This window comes from Mesitornis unicolor, unplaced genomic scaffold (genome assembly GCF_000695765.1).
Source record: "Mesitornis unicolor isolate BGI_N332 unplaced genomic scaffold, ASM69576v1 scaffold29499, whole genome shotgun sequence".
NCBI classification, from domain to species: Eukaryota; Metazoa; Chordata; class Aves; order Mesitornithiformes; family Mesitornithidae; genus Mesitornis; species Mesitornis unicolor.
Genome location: NW_010207015.1, coordinates 1 through 17423, shown reverse-complemented (window position 1 = coordinate 17423; position 17423 = coordinate 1). Strand labels below are relative to the sequence as shown.

General features: G+C 39.4%; 1 protein-coding gene across 1 annotated transcript; it reads right to left on the bottom strand.

Annotated features, from left to right (window-relative positions):
* Positions 1 to 12478: 12478 nt before the first annotated feature.
* On the bottom strand, positions 12479 to 17417 carry LOC104546577 (chromosome unknown open reading frame, human C11orf58). The gene is made up of 4 exons (XM_010191996.1): positions 17357 to 17417; positions 16001 to 16061; positions 14113 to 14222; positions 12479 to 12923 (listed from the first exon to the last, which is right to left on the bottom strand). Exons 1-4 carry the CDS (start codon positions 17369 to 17371, stop codon positions 12714 to 12716), a joined length of 396 nt encoding a protein of 131 aa, XP_010190298.1. The 5' UTR covers positions 17372 to 17417; the 3' UTR covers positions 12479 to 12713.
* Between the last annotated feature and the right edge of the window lie 6 nt (positions 17418 to 17423).

The following is a 17423-nucleotide window of genomic DNA, read 5'->3' as shown; positions in this document are numbered from 1 at the left end:
TGGCTTGTCATTTGGTCCTTGTTAACAAAGCAGACTGTATCAGAAAATCCAAAACAAAATGTCTAGATTTTTACAAATACTTGCTTATGAAAAAGAGTAAAGCTTAACTTTTGCTATTTTTTTGGTGGGGAAAGCAGTTAAGTTATGTTAAGATGCTATAATAATATAAATCTATTTTAAAATAAATTATACATTTATCTAATCCTTGTAAAGCAGGATTTCAGAATTCCTCTGTTCCTAGTAAGAAATTAACCTTCTATATTGAAGTAATGCCAAGAATCTGAAAGATTAAAATCAAATGCAGGAGTATCAAGAAGTCATTTCCTAAATTCCATGTTTTGGAAATAAGTCTACCTTTGGCCCTCCAAACTGTAAAAGCAGAATTTAAGACTGAGTTTCAGTCTCTTTAGTTTCATGATAATTGTCTTCTAATACTGTAACATTACTCAGTTTTATATTCAAGGACAGTTTTAATCATTATATTCTTTATCCTGAAGTTTCAAGCTGAGATCTAAAAATGCATTTGCTGCATCATTCACTGTACTAAGTGAAATGTGTGCATATGTAAATTTTTTGGGGTGATTTTACTATATGTTATTTTTGCTTCTGCTCACTGGAGTGTAACAGAGAAAATGTTGAAAGCCCATACAACCCCACTGAAATCTTGAAATCAAATCAACAAATACAGGTGTTATTCCAGAACTGCAGTTTTAAAAGCAGGGCTAGATTAGGGTATATCAGTGCTGTGTGCCTTAAAAATGTTCCAGTGAAACTTTATCTTACAATAGATTGTCCATATTCTCATCAAAACAGGACGACTTCCTTCTTATAACTTATGCCCCTTCTTATGCAGGTAGAAGTTTTGTTTAAATTGTGTTTCATGTAACTAAAATAGTGTAACACTTCATTGCATTACTGATAAGGTTTCCTATTCACGTGGTAGAAAATTAAGGTGGCTCTGTTAAAAAACAAATGTTTGATTGTGCAGCCTAATTCCTGTATGTGATCCCTTCTAGCCCAGCAGTTGACCTATCCATCTAAAGCACCCTCACCTTCTGTACCACAGCCACCTCAATCCCCCTTAAGCAATGGATTTCACTACACATTTGTTTAAACACCTTAAAAGTAAGAACTAACTACTTTTGGCATGACTGATTTGCTATTGTACCTTTGCTGTGGCTTGCTGAATTTTTACTAAACCTAAATTAGATCCAAATGAACACTTGCATCTATTTTTCAGAAACCTTTTCTTTTTTACAATATTGCTTCTAATGAGCTAACGTCTGGGCTAACAGTCTTCAAATAACTGCTGTCACTCTATGGATAAGCTGCTTCCATAACCTTAGTGTGGTGAAGGAAAGAGACATCTGTACTCTTGGTAGCATGGGGCCAGATTTTCAGCCGTGTTTTGTACTCCAGTGACTGGTGGTGTGTACCCTGTGGCTACCATAGGTGTGCGCAGATACTTTTGCCTGTGCACAGTACACAGTTGCTGCACAAGAAAATCCAAAGCATAAAGTTGTATAAGCAAGGGGTTCGTTTATGGGCTTATCTTACACTTGAACAAACATTGGAGTCTTTATTGAGGTGAACTGAAAATTTGGTCCTTTATAACTAGTTCTACAATATTGTGTTTGACTTTTTTCATGTCTTTTATGTGTTTTTCATTGAATTGTTCTCATTGCCGCTAATCTGAGTCAAATATCTGTGCAAAAAAAGAAAAATCCAAATAAAAAAGAGCACATTCCAGAAAGGGCCAAATGTGCAGTGGCCGCCTTCAACAAGGCCCATGAAAAATGACCATTTGACTTCAAGAGAGGCGTACAGACTTCAGGAGCCTCTACAAAGCTTGATGGAGATTATTTGCTTTTCTGGTTCAGTTTATCTTTCTGAGAACAAGATTCTATCATCTTTGCTGTGTCTGAACAACACTTGACTCTACTATTATATCCAGGGACATGCTAGTTGGTTATCACTATCACATGAGATCTGTACATGTGAACAGGGTACCCACGTGTGGCCTCAAGCACACAAAAAGTAACGGTGCAATCCCAGACTACTAGACCAGATGACCTTCATAGGTCCTTTTCCACCTCAACCCCTCTGTGATTCGAGCCTGGCTTAAAAACATCATATGTCTGCATGAATACACATATATATATATATATATATATGTATTTTTAAACCACTGCATTTTCTTCAGGAAAGTTATCAAGAAAATAATTGCAATAACCAGTAACATTCAGGGGACGCGGGAGTTTGAGCATCAGTGGCATCATGAGATAATTGTTTGCATACTCTGTCTATATGACTTGTTCATTCTGTCAAACTGCAGAAGGCTTTAATCATAAAAAGTTTCCTGAAAGTGCTTACTGATTGGCATTAGTGTACTCACTTAGATATTTAACCATGTTTTATTTTACTTCATGCTAGCCAAAGCAATAAGTGAACACTGAGATATGGCTCAAAGCAAATCCCGCCTAGTGATGCTGCATGGAAGAAAGAGGAGATTCGTTACCAGCTTTCTGTGAAGATACTCATTGGCTGATGACATGTTCTTCTGGAAGTGCACTCAGAGAATATAATAATAGGGGGATTTTCTATGAAAATTAAGAGAATTGCAAATTTTTAATTTTTTTTAACTTCCGTTTAGTTCAGACATTTTGTATGAATAAATGGCACTTTTAATAAACTGTAAAATACTGACAATGTATTTTTAGGACAATGTATTTTTAGAACAATGTATTTTAGAATCTTTTAAAATCAAGGGCTGAATTCTTTTTTTAAGAGAAACCACTTCCATAGATGTTAAAAGATGCTGTTACTTCCCCCTCGGGCTCAGATGCACAATGTAAAGTTTCCTGAAAAAACGTTGAACAAGCCTAGAAGCACATTTACAGGGTATGGGTAGAGCTAACACAAGTGAAAGGTTTGCCAAAGGGTGGTTTGGATTGAATATTTTTGTAGAGTTAATCACCCTTTTGCCCATTAAATAATGCATTGCCAGGAACTTTCAGCTGGGATTTCTAAATATCAGTAACTGCTGCATAGCTGAAATTTCCCACAAAAGCCATAATGAAAGGCAGTTTTAACTCCCGTTTCCTTTTCTGATCCCATGTGGTTAACTTGCTGGTATCAGCACCCAGTGCGCTAGGTTGCTCTCGACAGTAGTGCTGTCCCCTTGGTAACAAAGAGCTAACAAATTATATTTTTTGAAACTTGTGAAAGAAGAAAACTTTTGATTAAACTATGTGAAGTAAGCAATTAAAAAAATATAATAGGATGTGTAATTTTACTGGTAAATGTGTATTTTTCTTTTGATTTTTGTCAATAAACATTACAACATGATGTATTGACTAGTATTTATCCTGGAAACAGAAGAAGCCAATGTAATGTGGCACCTGCCGATTTCGTCGGTATGTTCACCTGATGCTTAACTTTGCCAAACTTTTAAATTCAGTGTTTTACTGACGTATAGGGCAAAGTGTAAGGTAGTTGCGTAAGTAGAAAGTAAGATTACATGAATTGCTGCAATTACTTTACTTGAAAAAAAACCTGTGTACGCATTGAATGCAATACATGCAAAAATTTCCCAATGTTGTGGAATAATTTGTGGAGTTCAGCTCTGGATGAGAAATGGCTGGGAAATACTTCTGCAGTGTTTTGTGAAACCACTAACTTGTTCATCTCCTGTATTCAAGTAATAGCTGCAAAACCCTTGAAATCGATTCACCTTCAAATTTCAAACTTGCAGACAAATCATATTGTATTAACACTATGCACAGAGCTATTCTTCAAAGTGTATGTTTAGCTAATGCAATCTATTTTACCTCAGTACTGCCAGTATCAACTTCAAAACCTTTTGCCAAAATAATGATTTATTTTTTGCCTTTATAAAAAGTTTTGAAGCATAGATTAATATTTTACAATAAAACATTAATTTAAATAAAATGTAACCATTTGGAAAATGGTATATGTACAGATTAAAATATTAACATAACTGCCTCCTATTGCCTTTGTCTTGCCTGCTTTATCAGCATCCATGTGGCTCAAAATCCAGAGTCCTCTGAGCTGTGGTCACATTTTGGTTTGAACACCACTGAAGTTCCCCAGTTTTGCACTTATTTCACTGGGATTTGGATCAAGTTCCCCCTACACTGGAGCTTTATTTTTCTCTCCCCTCCTTCTCAGAAATGTTGCATTTGATTAAATCTGTTTTTCTTCTTGAATAGAAAGATTTTTCAGGATTGTCCCCTAAACATGATGCCTACAATACTGTCCTTTCTGTCTTGTAGATAAGTACGTTTGACACGTTTCACCAGAAACTAAAGGACTAAGAATGAAGTGTCAAAAGTAACTTCAATATAAAAACCAAAAAAACCCCAGCGAACTGGAGGCACCACATAGTAACACATGTGCTGTGAGTGGGCTGCTGACCAGAGTGAGGGCTGGTGGGCAACTGGTAAAGCAGGTTTCAGTAGTAGCTCGCTAGCAGTCATTTACACCCTAACAGTTCCCCCAAAGGACATCGGTTTGATGGAGACCAGTGGAAGTGGTGCCATCTCTAGAACAGAATGTAAAGAAGCAGTTGGAAGTATTTCTGTGACTTAGTGTTGACTGCAGTCTTTGGGATGGAATATTTGAGAGAGTGTGTGACCTTGAGACGTGCGCAGAAGAAATTCACAGCCAAGCTGCTGCTGACACGCTCGCCCTGGTCCTCGGGCACGCATAGGAGCTTTTGGCTGCATTTCTTGGTTCAGTGAGGTTGCATTCTTCCTCCAGTGGCTTTGTTTTGCAGGAAGGAAGGTTGTGTGTCTATGAGTGGGGGGTGAAGAGCACAGGCCCAGGGTTCCTGAACTGCTGTGGCCGTTGGCTCCTGCTTCCTGTCTGCCGCCCTGGCGAGGAAGGTAAAGAGGCACAGGTGCTTTTGCTCTGCGGGCTGTGGAAGATGTCACTTTTCTGGCCTTTGATTGCGCAAACAAAACCTCATTCAAACTTGCATGAAAGAAGGATTTTGCCGTGAACAGTGGTACTCGGGGTTTTTAGCAAAACCAGCCTTTCTGAAGATACTAATTCCATGTCTGTATTTAATCCCGTATTTGGAAAAACCTATCAAGATCTTCTTTCTCCCAAAACTTATTATTAAGTGTGTGGAATGCTGTTCTCCAGTGACCATCTTTCTTGCAGTGAGTGGTGCAGTTTTTAAATAATTAGGGCTAGTTTTCATGTGCATATAGTGTTTGTTTGGGGTTGGTTTTCAGTTCTGTTTCTTTTAGCCGAAATGCTGTTTCGTAGGTGTTAAACACTACTGTCCAGTGTTAAGACTGGGAAAAAAATGATGTCTGCTTGCAGACCAGTATCATTTTGGTCAGAAAGAGGCTTCCCCCCCCCCCTTCCCTCTGCTTTTTAAGCAACTTAAGTGTTTTGGACTAGTTATAATTAAAGGAACAGAAACTCATTAGAAAGCAACATCAGTTCTTTTGAAGGTGGTTTTCTAATTAGTGTTTTGTAATGTTATACGAAGCAAAAATTATGCAGACTGACTTCCCATATATATGTTTTCAGTTTCTTCAACTAATTAAAATGTTATTGCGCAGCTGAATTTATAAAGCTACAGCCTGGTACCCATAAATGACACTGCTTTCATCTTTTTGAACTCGCATGATGCTAGTGGGTCCCATTGTGTCATCCTTCGCCCCTATTTTTCACTGCTGTTATTTTGAGTTTGTGTTTATTGCTGGGCTGTTAGGAAATCCTATTGAGCTATAAAGCTGTTACCTGTCTTTATACATTTATACCAAGCTGCTTATTCTGAAGGACTGGACAAGTCATAGTAGTTAGAGACATCAAATCCCTGGATAGGTTTTTCAGGAAACAACTGTGTTAAGAGAGTCTGTTCTGGAAAGTTGCTTATGTGTGGAACTAAAAGCTACTGAATGATGCTACTAAACTTGTGTTATTTTGAAAAAATGGTTACAGGTCAGTAAGGTGGTTTGGGGTGTCCATAGCCTTTGGTGTCTTAAGAAAGAGGGGCACTCCCAACGTGTTTTGGTGTTGCTGACGTGGTTCTTTTTCCACATGCACCATTTACTCACCTGATTTCCAGATTTTCAAATATATGTGCATTTTTTTAATATCAACGTCTCTTCCCCTCTGTGGACCCACATATTCCCCACGTGTCTTAGCAATTAACTTCTGGATGTTATATGAGAGGAAGACCAGATTTACTTAGTGTCAAGACTCAGAAGATACAGAAGGCGTGATCTGATGGCACCTTTCTAATTTATGGCTGTCTTCAGTTGGTTTAAAGTGTTCACATGTGTGTGTCTGTGTGTTGCATAGTTATGAAAACAACAAAGCCGTGCACAAGAAAAACATGAAATATTGCTATATTTTCCACACCTAGTAAACATTCCTGTTGGTTATTTGGCTGTATTCAAAAGGCTAAGACTTTCATTGCTCTACTAGCAAAAGCAACCTTTCTTCATAGTGGAGCAGTACAAAGAAAGCACAAAAAATACACACATCACAGTGCCTGAAATTCTCTTTGAACAACTGTATTGATTGGGTCTGACCCCTTTACATTTTTTCCCATTATTTGAAAAAGTGTATCTAACTGTAGCTGAATTTAACCAACTGGATGAACTTTCCTTGAAAACTTTTTGAGATATTTCTTTAGTTCAAAGCTTTGAAATTTTAAAGAGCATTTTTAATACAAATCTAGTGAGACATTCTGTGCAACAACCATACTTTGAATGTTAAACTACAAGTAAACCTAAGAGGAAGGTAAAATTAGAAAGCCTACCATGAAATTACTGGGAAATGGCAGAATAACTTTGAGTGCTAATTATAAAAGTAAATAAAACCAGAAAGTATTGCGTATATACACATTTGTGCACTGTATACTTGTTAGGTACTTGTCAGTGCTCCTGGTTGCCTTACAGAGAGCGTAAAACAGCCTCCAAGGAGAATTCGCGTCTTTGGAGCAGTTGTTGATGAAATAGTGCTATGAGAGATAAGCTTAAAAGACAATGCTGTTTTCTGGTTGCCAGGAGCTATAGCATAAGAAAGCACTAAAGGAAGAAAGAGATTAAGAATGCAAAGGGGAGTGGTGAGTTTGCAGGAAATAATGATAGAGATATATCTGCAAACAAGATGACAGTAAGAGGCTGAAGGTGAGAGTGGACAAGAGCCAAGTGGTTTGAAATGAGAGTTAGAAGATTGAAGAAGTTGGAATACATGGACTTGGACAAAAGCAAAAATCCTTTAATCAAGGGACTCAACCTAAATTGTAAAGAAGGAAGTAAGAAGAAGGAATAGCTGTCAAGTGAGAATGTAAGTCAGTCCAGCATCCTAGTACAAAAAACCTGAGACAAGAATGTTGATGGTGGCAGTGGGTGAAGGAGAGAATCCCTGATGACGTTAAAGTAGTGTTTGGTTACAGGACAAGTGCTGTTTCTATTGCCAGCTGCTGTGCTCTGTCCTGTTAAGCCAAGCTGCAGTGGAGAATGGCTACAAGGAGTGAATGGCTACCAGTGCTGGGAAAGGTCGAGCCCGGCCCAAGCAAGTCCTCCTCAGCAGTTGTGAGGTGCCAGTGCAGCACTGAGCGCTGTGTGGGCTGCTGCTGTCTCTGTCATTTCCATTGTGAGGGGGTTTGCACTGGCTTGATTTTTGTCTTTGGAGCCAGAATTGGGATAAGCCTTAACATCATTTTCCAGCTGATCTCTTGAGACATGGGAGGTTTTTGGAGGTGGTTTTTTTTTTAAACCCTGGCTGATGGCTTATGCAAGATGTAATGAAACGAAGTAGCTGCTGACATCTAATTCCAGTGAGTTGTGCCACTCTGGGGGGAAAAGTTGTCATCAGAGAAGTCACTGCTACATCTATTTGTCTCTTGTATTGTCTGTTTTGTTGGCTTTGCTGACTGTTTAGTTCATGCTAAACAGTTCTTCTGTGTCTTTGATCTTTCCATATTGTGCCTTTGAGCAGCATCTTTTCCTGGTGTGGAACAGGGTTTTGTCATCTGCTCAATACAGTTTTAGTGTGTCTGTGCTGGGGGAGGGTATGAACCCATGAACACATGCATGTCAATCCCATTCTTCTTTCTTTTGGTGCTAAGACACAGAATCAGCAACATCTGAGGGACCACTGCTGAGATGAGTACCAGAACCGGCTGCTCTGCTCACTTTCCAAGTCCTAATCTGGATGAGATGCTCAAAAGGAAGAAAGAGCAACATCTCATTAGTGTAGCTGTGTCCCTTGGCTTTCTCAGAGGCTTCCGTATGCTTGGGAACTCTTCAGTTGTCTTCAAGAAATCCACTTTAAAAATTACTTGGCAAATGATTTTATACACAAATTTTATTCAGAATCTGGGTAGCGGCTCCATCAGTTGACTACTGAGTAAATTTGATCTCTATTTGTGTGTGTGTGTGTCTGGTATCAATTTCTTAAGTTAACAAGTCTTTTTGATTAACAAAAAAAAGATCTGTTCTGTTACTGCATCCTTACAAACAGATCACAATTATTAGACTTCAGTGGCTGTAACTGGAAGGAGACTTGACCTCAAAAACTTCACCTGTGTTTGTTTTAACGCTTCAGCAATAAATAAAAGGGTGAAAAGGAGCCAGTTCAGATTGTCAAACCTTTCTGCAGTCTTTAATGGAGCTTGATATACTTGTGATGAGAACACTTACTTATGGTAACAGTTTGAGAGAATTGCTCTGCAAGCCAAGTTGGGCAGCTGTGAAAAATTTCAAAGCAAGTAAGTTGTTGTTGGGTTTTTTGTTGTTTTTTTTTATATTGCTTGACAAATTCTATAAAAATCCTGATAAATGTTACTCTTCATTCTTCTCTTTTTTTTTTTTTTTTCCTTCTCCTGAACTAGACCATCCTGGGCTATGGACACCATAAATGGCACTGGATTTGAATAGATGATAGCACAAACTGTCAGTGTGATCTCCTTCTGCACCTTTTTGATCAAAACCAAATCAAACTAGGTTAAATCATGAAGTATTTGGTGTCTTTAATGTACAAAAACTAAGGAAACTTTTATCTACATCATGATGCTGTGTACTACTACATGACCTGTGTACTACTTGGATATTTTTCTCAGGAAAAGTGCAAGTGAGGTGGCAGTCTTAAACGAAAACAAAACCAACTCCTGCTTTATCCCTTCAGTGAAGGTACCTTGACACATGTCCCTTCTCTTAATCCCCTGACAGCTTCCAAGAGACTGATGCAAATAACCATGCCAGGCTTTGATTATGCGATGTTGCACTGCCACTTATTCTCTTTGTCTCCTGCAGTTTACAGAGGCAGCTTCAGTGCATAATTCAATCCCTGTACTGGGGACTGCAGCAAATCCACAGAGATTTCTACCAACCATCCTCTCTGGCATCAGAACAACATGTGCACATCTTCTTTGATGTGAATTCCCCAACCAGAGCCTTAGAAGGACCTTTGAAGCTGGCCTATAAATTGTGCTTTCAGAAATCAAGTTGCCAGCCCTCTCTTCAGAAAGGAAGCAATTGCATAAAGCTACAAGGCAGCTTCTAGATCTGGTTTTCTTGGCCTCGAAGAATTCCTGCACGATGTTAAGAACCAGATCCCTTTTTACCTGGCTTACAAGCATCCTCTTTTGTGGCTGCAGGACCTTGAGGGTGGTGAGGCTGTGTTGGTGCTCATCCAGGGCAAACGGAAGGGGAAACAGGCACAGCAGTGCTTCCAACCTGTGTTTGCAGCCTCTCGAAGCCAAATGCTGATAATGCACCTGCACTGACCTTTGTGTACGTAAATGTTCAGTGTGGTTTAGAAACAGGTGAGAACTTTTAGTAGATGTGATGGTTGTTCTGTGACACATCTAACTTTAATCAGTTCTTTCCTCTGGTAGACCTCTGCCTTTCTATTGAGATAGAAAAAAAAGCTGGGTTTTGAGTTGAAGAATTTCAGTGGCCAAATCTTCTTTGAAAAGACAAATGCAGTTGCTCTCATTATGATTCGGTGTCTGTTTATGTGCTGTGCTGTTACCTCTGGTAGCTCCTTCAATACCAGTATGAAAAAGCAAAGCTCTGACTGGAATCGGCTGAGGAAACCAACCTTTATTTTTAATGTTTTCTGTCTTTGATGAGAGCTGAACCCATTTTGCTACTGTCCATGCCACTGCTGCTGATGCTGTTGTAACACATGTGGCTAAAAGTGACTCCTGAATTATAACATTTACTGCCCAACCTACACTGAACTCTGCCGGCCTTTCTCAGTACCCATGGAGAAGCTGCTTAGACCACTTCACAGATGAGCTTGTAAGTTCTTAATCAATGTTGCAGACAGACAGACATGACTGTGTAGAACTCTTCCTATTTTGAGCAGATAGTGTCAGAAATGAGTTGCACCAAGCCTCATCAGATGTTCACAACATTATACGTCATGCTTCTGGAGAATGGAAGTTGTGTTGATTTTTTGTTTTTTTTGTCGGAGGTTTTTGTGGGTTGGTTGTTTTCCCCCCTCCCCCCTTGCTAAGAGCTGTTACCAGAATAGTCTAATTTCGGTTTATTTTTTTTTTAATCCTTGTGTGGCCCATCTATTGATATTGATATTGGAACTGATGGGCTGTAGTCAGTTCAGGGCAGAGCTGTGGCAGCCTGTTCTGCCAGCAGAGATCCACGCAGGTCCTGCCAGCTGGACGCGCTTTCCCTGGGTCTTTCCAGGCTGATTGCACTGCAGAGAAAAGCCCTCAGGAAAAGTTTTAATGAGCCTTTCCTTTGAGGCTAATGGGAAAGCGGCAGGGCCCTCAGCCTGGCACGGTGGGTCCACAGCAATGGATGCTAACACCTTCTGAAAGTGAGCCTTTTTTTGGAAGGATGCTGACAGGCGAGTCCAGAGATCTGCATGGAGACTGAGCAGCAGCAGGAAAGAAGGAAAAACAAAAAAGCTGCAGGAGAAGTGCTAGCTTCAATGCTGGGACAGAGAAGGCAGAGGTCAGTGTCTGTGCTGCATTTTGCAGCCACATCTTAATTCTCTAATTGCACTCAAGGCAATTAAAAGCCAAAAGCCACATGAAAAGAATTTAACAGTGAAATGCTGGAGTGTCTAAATAGGAAATAAAATCTGGTATGAGTCTATTCAGCAAATTAATCGCTTCAGTTCTGGGGCAGGCCTCTACCTCTTCCTAGAAACAGAGCATTTTTCATAACTCATGGTGAGGTTTTCTTCACTGTAGACAAGCAACTTTAAGTTTTGTCTATGGATTAGAAGCTTGCAGTATTGGAAAAACAAAAAAAATCCATACAGATCAGGTACAAATCCCTATTAGTTGCTGTCGACTTTGAAAAAATTTGTAATGAATGCAAATATAGTAAACCAGATTAATCAAAATCTAAGCTCATTTTTTTAAATTTACAATCACTTTTATTTTTTCCATAATGTAACGTATTCCAAGCCATCCCCTGACAACTGATGCTGCAATGTTTATATTCAATAAACCTATACAGAGATAGTACATACTGCTGCTTTCTCGTAAGCCAACTGGTTTGCAGGTGCTGTCTGCACGTCATAAATCATACACAGAAATGGAAGATTCTCCACAAGCATCTGGAGGGTTTCTTGAACACTGCTGTGGCAGAATGAGGCTGAACTAGAGGTACAGATCAGGCAATCTGTTCTCTCAGCAAGGACAGACAGTCAATCTGCCAGATGCACTAAAAGAAGTCTAAAAAGTTCAGATATTTCATTAATTACTTGAATACCATAACTCTGCAGAGGCATGGATGTACTTAATTCTTGCTATAAGGAGTTACTGGAACTCCTGAGTCTTTAGGTGTATCAGCTTGACTTGCGAGGTACAATCTTTTTCTGGTCATTGACTCAGACCTCCAAGTGATGCATTTATGGGAAGAAACGGAAGAAGGGCTTGCATGCTTAACTCTGTATTCTGTATTTCAAAAAGCTAAATGATTTGTGTATCCTTTTCATTATCAAAGTATATTTTATCTTTCAAGGTAAACTGGTTTCTTCAAGAGGAGTTATTAAAAATAGCAGCTCAGTGCTGTAACCAGGAGCCAGTAATTCAAAATCACTCTTTTCTAAAGATACAAAGAACTACAGCTTACGCCCCTCACTATAAAGCCAAAGAAGCAATTAGTGCCTTCTGTTGTATCATGCATTTCTAAAACACCTTCTCCCATGCAACTGCTGTAGGACTTCAGATGGACTCAGTGATTAATACTGTCACAAAGCGAGTGATTTCTCCTCTTAGCCCAGTCAACACTAGCATCTACAGACAAAATCATTGTTTAAAGCTTTAGTACATCACAGAACAGTGCCAATATTGGTATTTACAACTAATGCAACATCCAGCGATTCACATGTAATCTTAATAGTTAAAAATTCAAGACTAGGGTACTGACTAAAGAAAACAGTAACATGAAGTTTCTTCATCTGGCACAGAATAAGGGGAGGGAGAGTTTAGAGAACATTGTAAAGATTGGGCAGAAACAAAAAATTTATTTCTCCATCCAGTATTTTATACACTTTACAAAAAACAGTCATATCACTGTGCCCTTAAAAGGGTCATCCATGGCAACTGAAAGCAAATACAACTTTTTGTCATCTAATGGGGTCTTTTTAAAATCATAATACAAAGATTTGTGCTGTAGCAGTCCTCCACTTTGCACTGTAACGATAAGGCTTACTGTACTTTAAAGCTGTTACATCTGCAGTTATGAACCACTAGCTTTAACAAACATCATTTTATAATTGCTTTTTGTTTCTTTTTTGTTTTCTGGAACTTCAGCTTCATCAGGTTTTTCAGCAGCTTGTAGCTCCTCTGCAGACTCCTCTTGCTCCGACTCCGAGCCACTGTCAGAGTCCTCTGAACTCTCTTCAGAGGAGTGTCCACCTGCTTCTTCTTGGTCTTCACCTTCCTGAAACTAGAAGTTCAGATTGTAAGACAGATAAACCATTATTTCATGGCAACTCCATTGCAGCTTTTAAAATTTCTCAGTGAGAATGCTTCTTTTAATGGTTCCTTCCACTTTAGTACTAAAATGGGCCATGTCGCTAAATACAGATCTTCAATATACAAATTTTAAGACAGCAACTCCAATGAAGTCTTTAACTGTACCAACCGTGACACCCGTGCTCTCATCAGCCACATTCTTATTTATTTACAGCAGAAATCCTAAAGACACCATTAAATGAGTCTGAAAAGTTTCAGATCACATCGGTTTAGCAGTTCCTTACTCTGGTGCACACAGTACATAACAACACTTGAATATTTGTCAGGGGCTGAAACATAAACTAATGGCTAAACCATCAAGAATTCACACTCATGACTAATCTTTGAAAATAAGTTTAGCACATTGCGGCATAAGGAATGCTGAAGTAATCCAGTGATACTGCTACCAAGAAAGCAAAGCCTCCACAGCTGTAATATTTAAAAATTCCCAAGGACTGCGCAGGTGGTTTTACTTGCTCTGGAAACATCAGCTATGTTTTTATGCAGTAAATGGTGCTAACAGTTAGCAAAACATTAATTATTGCATCTTGACTGCCAATTAATTGGCAGCTGAAGACACGTTCGTAATAACCCAGTTCTGTTGGGGTTTGTCACACTTCTCTTCCTGCTCATTCCTATGGAATTCCTTGCAAGTACAAGACCAGTCAGGTGCCAGCTCACTGGAGGACACCACACAGCAAATTCCCCTTGTCTGATCCCTCAACAGCCACTTACTTTTCAGGACCATAGAGAGACACGTGCCTCACTGCAACAAGAAGTGAAGGTTAGCCATCAGCAACACCACCCTGCCCTCTTAAGTGTTCTTTGGCAATACCCTGATTTAATACATTTGTCACTTTCTGTCCTAATCAGTTCTGACTACTGCGGAGCATTAAGCATGTCATATCACTTTTCAGAACAATAAGAACCATCAATCATTTCCAGCCACATCAATCATTGCCACCACAGGATACACAAACAGGGGTCAAGTGCCTGCAGAAAGTCTGTCCTTTAACCCAAACTGTGGAGGTTTGCCACTAGTTGTGGTGATGGCATTTTTAAACCATGTATCCTCTTGTGTCAGCGAAGTGAAAGCCAAATAGAAATAAACAATGTACTACCTCACTGAAACCAAGTCCACAATGGCGCCGGTTTCGTCCAGACAGCGTGCTGTCCATGCTCTGTTGGTACTGAGACTCCAACTCTTCGTTCATTTTCTTGTCTTCTTCCCCTGCATTGTCCAGTGTACTTTGGTTATGGTTCATTCACATTAACAAAGACATCAAATTACATGAAGTCATTTTTTCAAAGTTTATCAATAATACCTGAGAAAAGTTTAAATTTAACCATCCTAAACTACTGGATTGAGTACTACTGCACACAAACCATCAGATACATAAGCAATTGTATCAAGTGTGCAAGTTAAATTTCTTCAATACAAAGCTGGGTTAGTAACTTCCCAAGACCTGACACCTTCTGAGTTGTACCACGCAGGGTGTATATTCTACTAAACAAGGTAAATGGAGCCTGTAGGACTTCTCTGTGCTTCCCGTCAATAGTGCAACATGTCACAGCAAGGAGACAGTTTCTGATCTTTACTACGTAACATGGGATTACTACGATTAAATCATCATTACATACAGCAGCAGAAGTCAGGACAATACTACCACTCTTTTATAGAGCTGTATCTGAAACTATTTCATGCATCCTGAATCATTAGCAGCAGTTACTACAGCTCTCCATCTTTCCATCTTTAGGAATCAGCAGAAAAGCTACTTTTCATAAGCTACTTCCACATGCTAACTTGTTTACTTCTTTATTAACTTGTTTCAGTAAATAAACAGAGAATCATTTTTACTGGGGGAAATATGGTCTAAAATGGTTAAGAATCATCTCTTGTAGGAACCTCTAATTCTTTCCCAACAGGCCTACAACAGTCTAGTTTTTAATTTGCATCTCTGTAAAATTAAAAGCTTGTATTGCAAATTAATGTTTCTGAATTTAGACACCAGAGCTGTATGTTATTACAAAAGGACACGAACTCTATGTTGGACAAGGAAGTAAAGCGTTAAGAAAATAGCTGTTCTGATTTTCTGTGAAACAGCATCTTTTTGCTAATAACAAAGCAGTACTGACTCTTTATGACTTCTAAGAAGAAGCATCATCATCTTCTGAGGAAATTCAGATCCAAAAAAATGATTCTCACTCACTCTGCAAGCTAACAGCAGAACCTGGAACAAATCTTCAGGCTTCTTTTGGTGTTCTGGTCCATACATAACTTTTCATCAGCTGAAAAATTACTAGTGAAGCCTATCAGGGAAAGATCTTTTCTGGAACTCTGACAACGGCTATTCTGTACAACTTTACCAAAGCCTCTCCCAGATAGTCAAGCCTAGCTTGGTTTTGAGATACTTTGACTGACTACCTAAGCAAGCCTGGTAAGAAGTTACCATGGTCATACATTAGATTACATCAAATTACTACTGATTGCCAAGATGACCTTGCAGATCTTTTCAGCTTCTACCTCGTTGCTTTAAGGCAGAGATCTTTCTACTCAACAGACAGCCAGGTGTGGGGAGAAATGAACCCAGTTCTTTCCATGCACAACAATTTAGAGGTTTGGATATCCATACCTGGCAGCAAGGAAGAAGTATACTACTACTGGGTACCAATAGCAATTAAACTTTACTTTCTTATTTTGATAGCAAAAATAAGACCGAGGACCTATAGGCCCTGACACAGGGCACTTGTCTACAGTCTTAACTCAGTATCAAGTACTTGACTGGACCTGGATTTTAAAAGGCAAGTAACTGCAGTCAGAGAAACTGTTTTCCAGCAATCTAACAAGAGAAATCAGAAACTTCTGTAACTCCACAGCCTGACCTGTCTCCAACTTTAGCCATGAAACCTTAATTCCCTCCCTGCAATATCTACAAAGCTCAAAGTACTGGGACGGTCCTAAGTAAGTGTTCGATTTCCAACTTTGTATCAGCTGTTGGATAAACTGACCTGTCCTGAAGTGAGAGGTTGATCTGTGGTCTCCGATAACAAGGCGGCCAGTATGTTCTTTCTAAAAGAAAAGGCAGTTTGTTTTGGAGCTTTAGGGTGCACTGACAGCTCTGCCAACATTCTGGAAAGCTTGAATGGAAAAGGTTTGCTGTCAAACCTTGACAATCAACTGTAGGACTGTAAATTTTACTAACAACTGTGGCCTCTTTATGAACTTGTTGGATTTTCTGAAAAAGAAACCCCAACAATTAGATACTCTTTGCTCTTCCCGCACCCCAGAGCTGGTTCTATTTTATTCTGTTTGTTGCCACTGATATGAAAACTACACTACACAATGCTGGACAAATGTGAATTTAGATTCTGACAATTTGCCCTTTAGGTCTCTTTCTCTAGCACTATTCAATAGTTCAGTCTGTGCACCTTATGATGATCCCCCTTTTAGACTGGTCACAGTATCAGATAAGACCTTTACAGGACTCATGAATGTATTGGCTCAGTAGTTGCTCACTAGGCAAGTATATCTGTATGCAAGAACTGGCATTACATTGCAAGCAGCATTAAGTATCCAAGTAGATGTTAAGATTAGTGATAATGAGATGTTTTGATACGGTATTATACTTCTATCAGCTAGGAAGCATTAACTTTCACCGCTTTAATACAGTAAAATGTTTTAGCTTACACAGATACTGGATTCAAGCAAAGTAAGCTAGGAAGCTTTTTTGAAGGTAAGTAGAATTGCAATACTAAAACATTTTGTGCAGGGAAAAAGCACAATTATATTTTACCAGTTTTGCAGCTTTTAAAAAATAAAAAGTAGTAGAAATACTGATTTAGAGCATTTTGTCTTTAAAAAATATTTCCTCAATTAGTTCAGTTTATTATTTTGCTCTTTCAGTCTATCAGCTACCGATTTTTTTGAGTCTTCAATTTTTTTCCAATGAAAGAATTTTACAGACCAGGTGCACAGGTTTGTTAGTTTGCAACAGACTCTCTCAGAAGCGTCCACAAATAATTTTATTAGCTGATCTGAAAGCATAAAGGTGTGGAGTGGGGAGGAAGCTGCAGAGCAGACTTAACAATTTCAAACTGGTATTTTTTTAAGGGTAGCTGACGTAACAGCTGCGGCTGTGAAACCCAAATTCTCCTTAAAGGAGAGTCTCAAAGCAAAATTGTCTTTGAGTGTTGCCTTTTTTCCTCAGAGAGTGCCGAGGCCTGCAGCACACCTCCTTATAGGCAGGTTTCTTTGCGTCGATAACAGAAAGGCCCGCGTAGCTGCTGCGGGGGAGAGGGGGATTCCTGCCGCTCGGGTCCTCGTGTGCCCGCGGAGTAAGGGGAACGGGGATGCAGGGGCCTCACCTTCCCAGCGCCCATCAGCCGCAGGAACTTCTGCTTCCGCTCCTCGTTGCCGAGGTCCGCCGTCTCC

Excerpts from the sequence above, each read along its gene's own strand:
- LOC104546577 (XM_010191996.1), bottom strand. Across the intron at positions 14,223-16,000 it reads AACCTCTCACTTCAGGACAG|GGGAAGAAGACAAGAAAATG; the intron begins GTCAGTTTATCC and ends TGGACAATGCAG. Across the intron at positions 12,924-14,112 it reads GTGGACTTGGTTTCAGTGAG|TTTCAGGAAGGTGAAGACCA; the intron begins GTAGTACATTGT and ends CTGAACTTCTAG.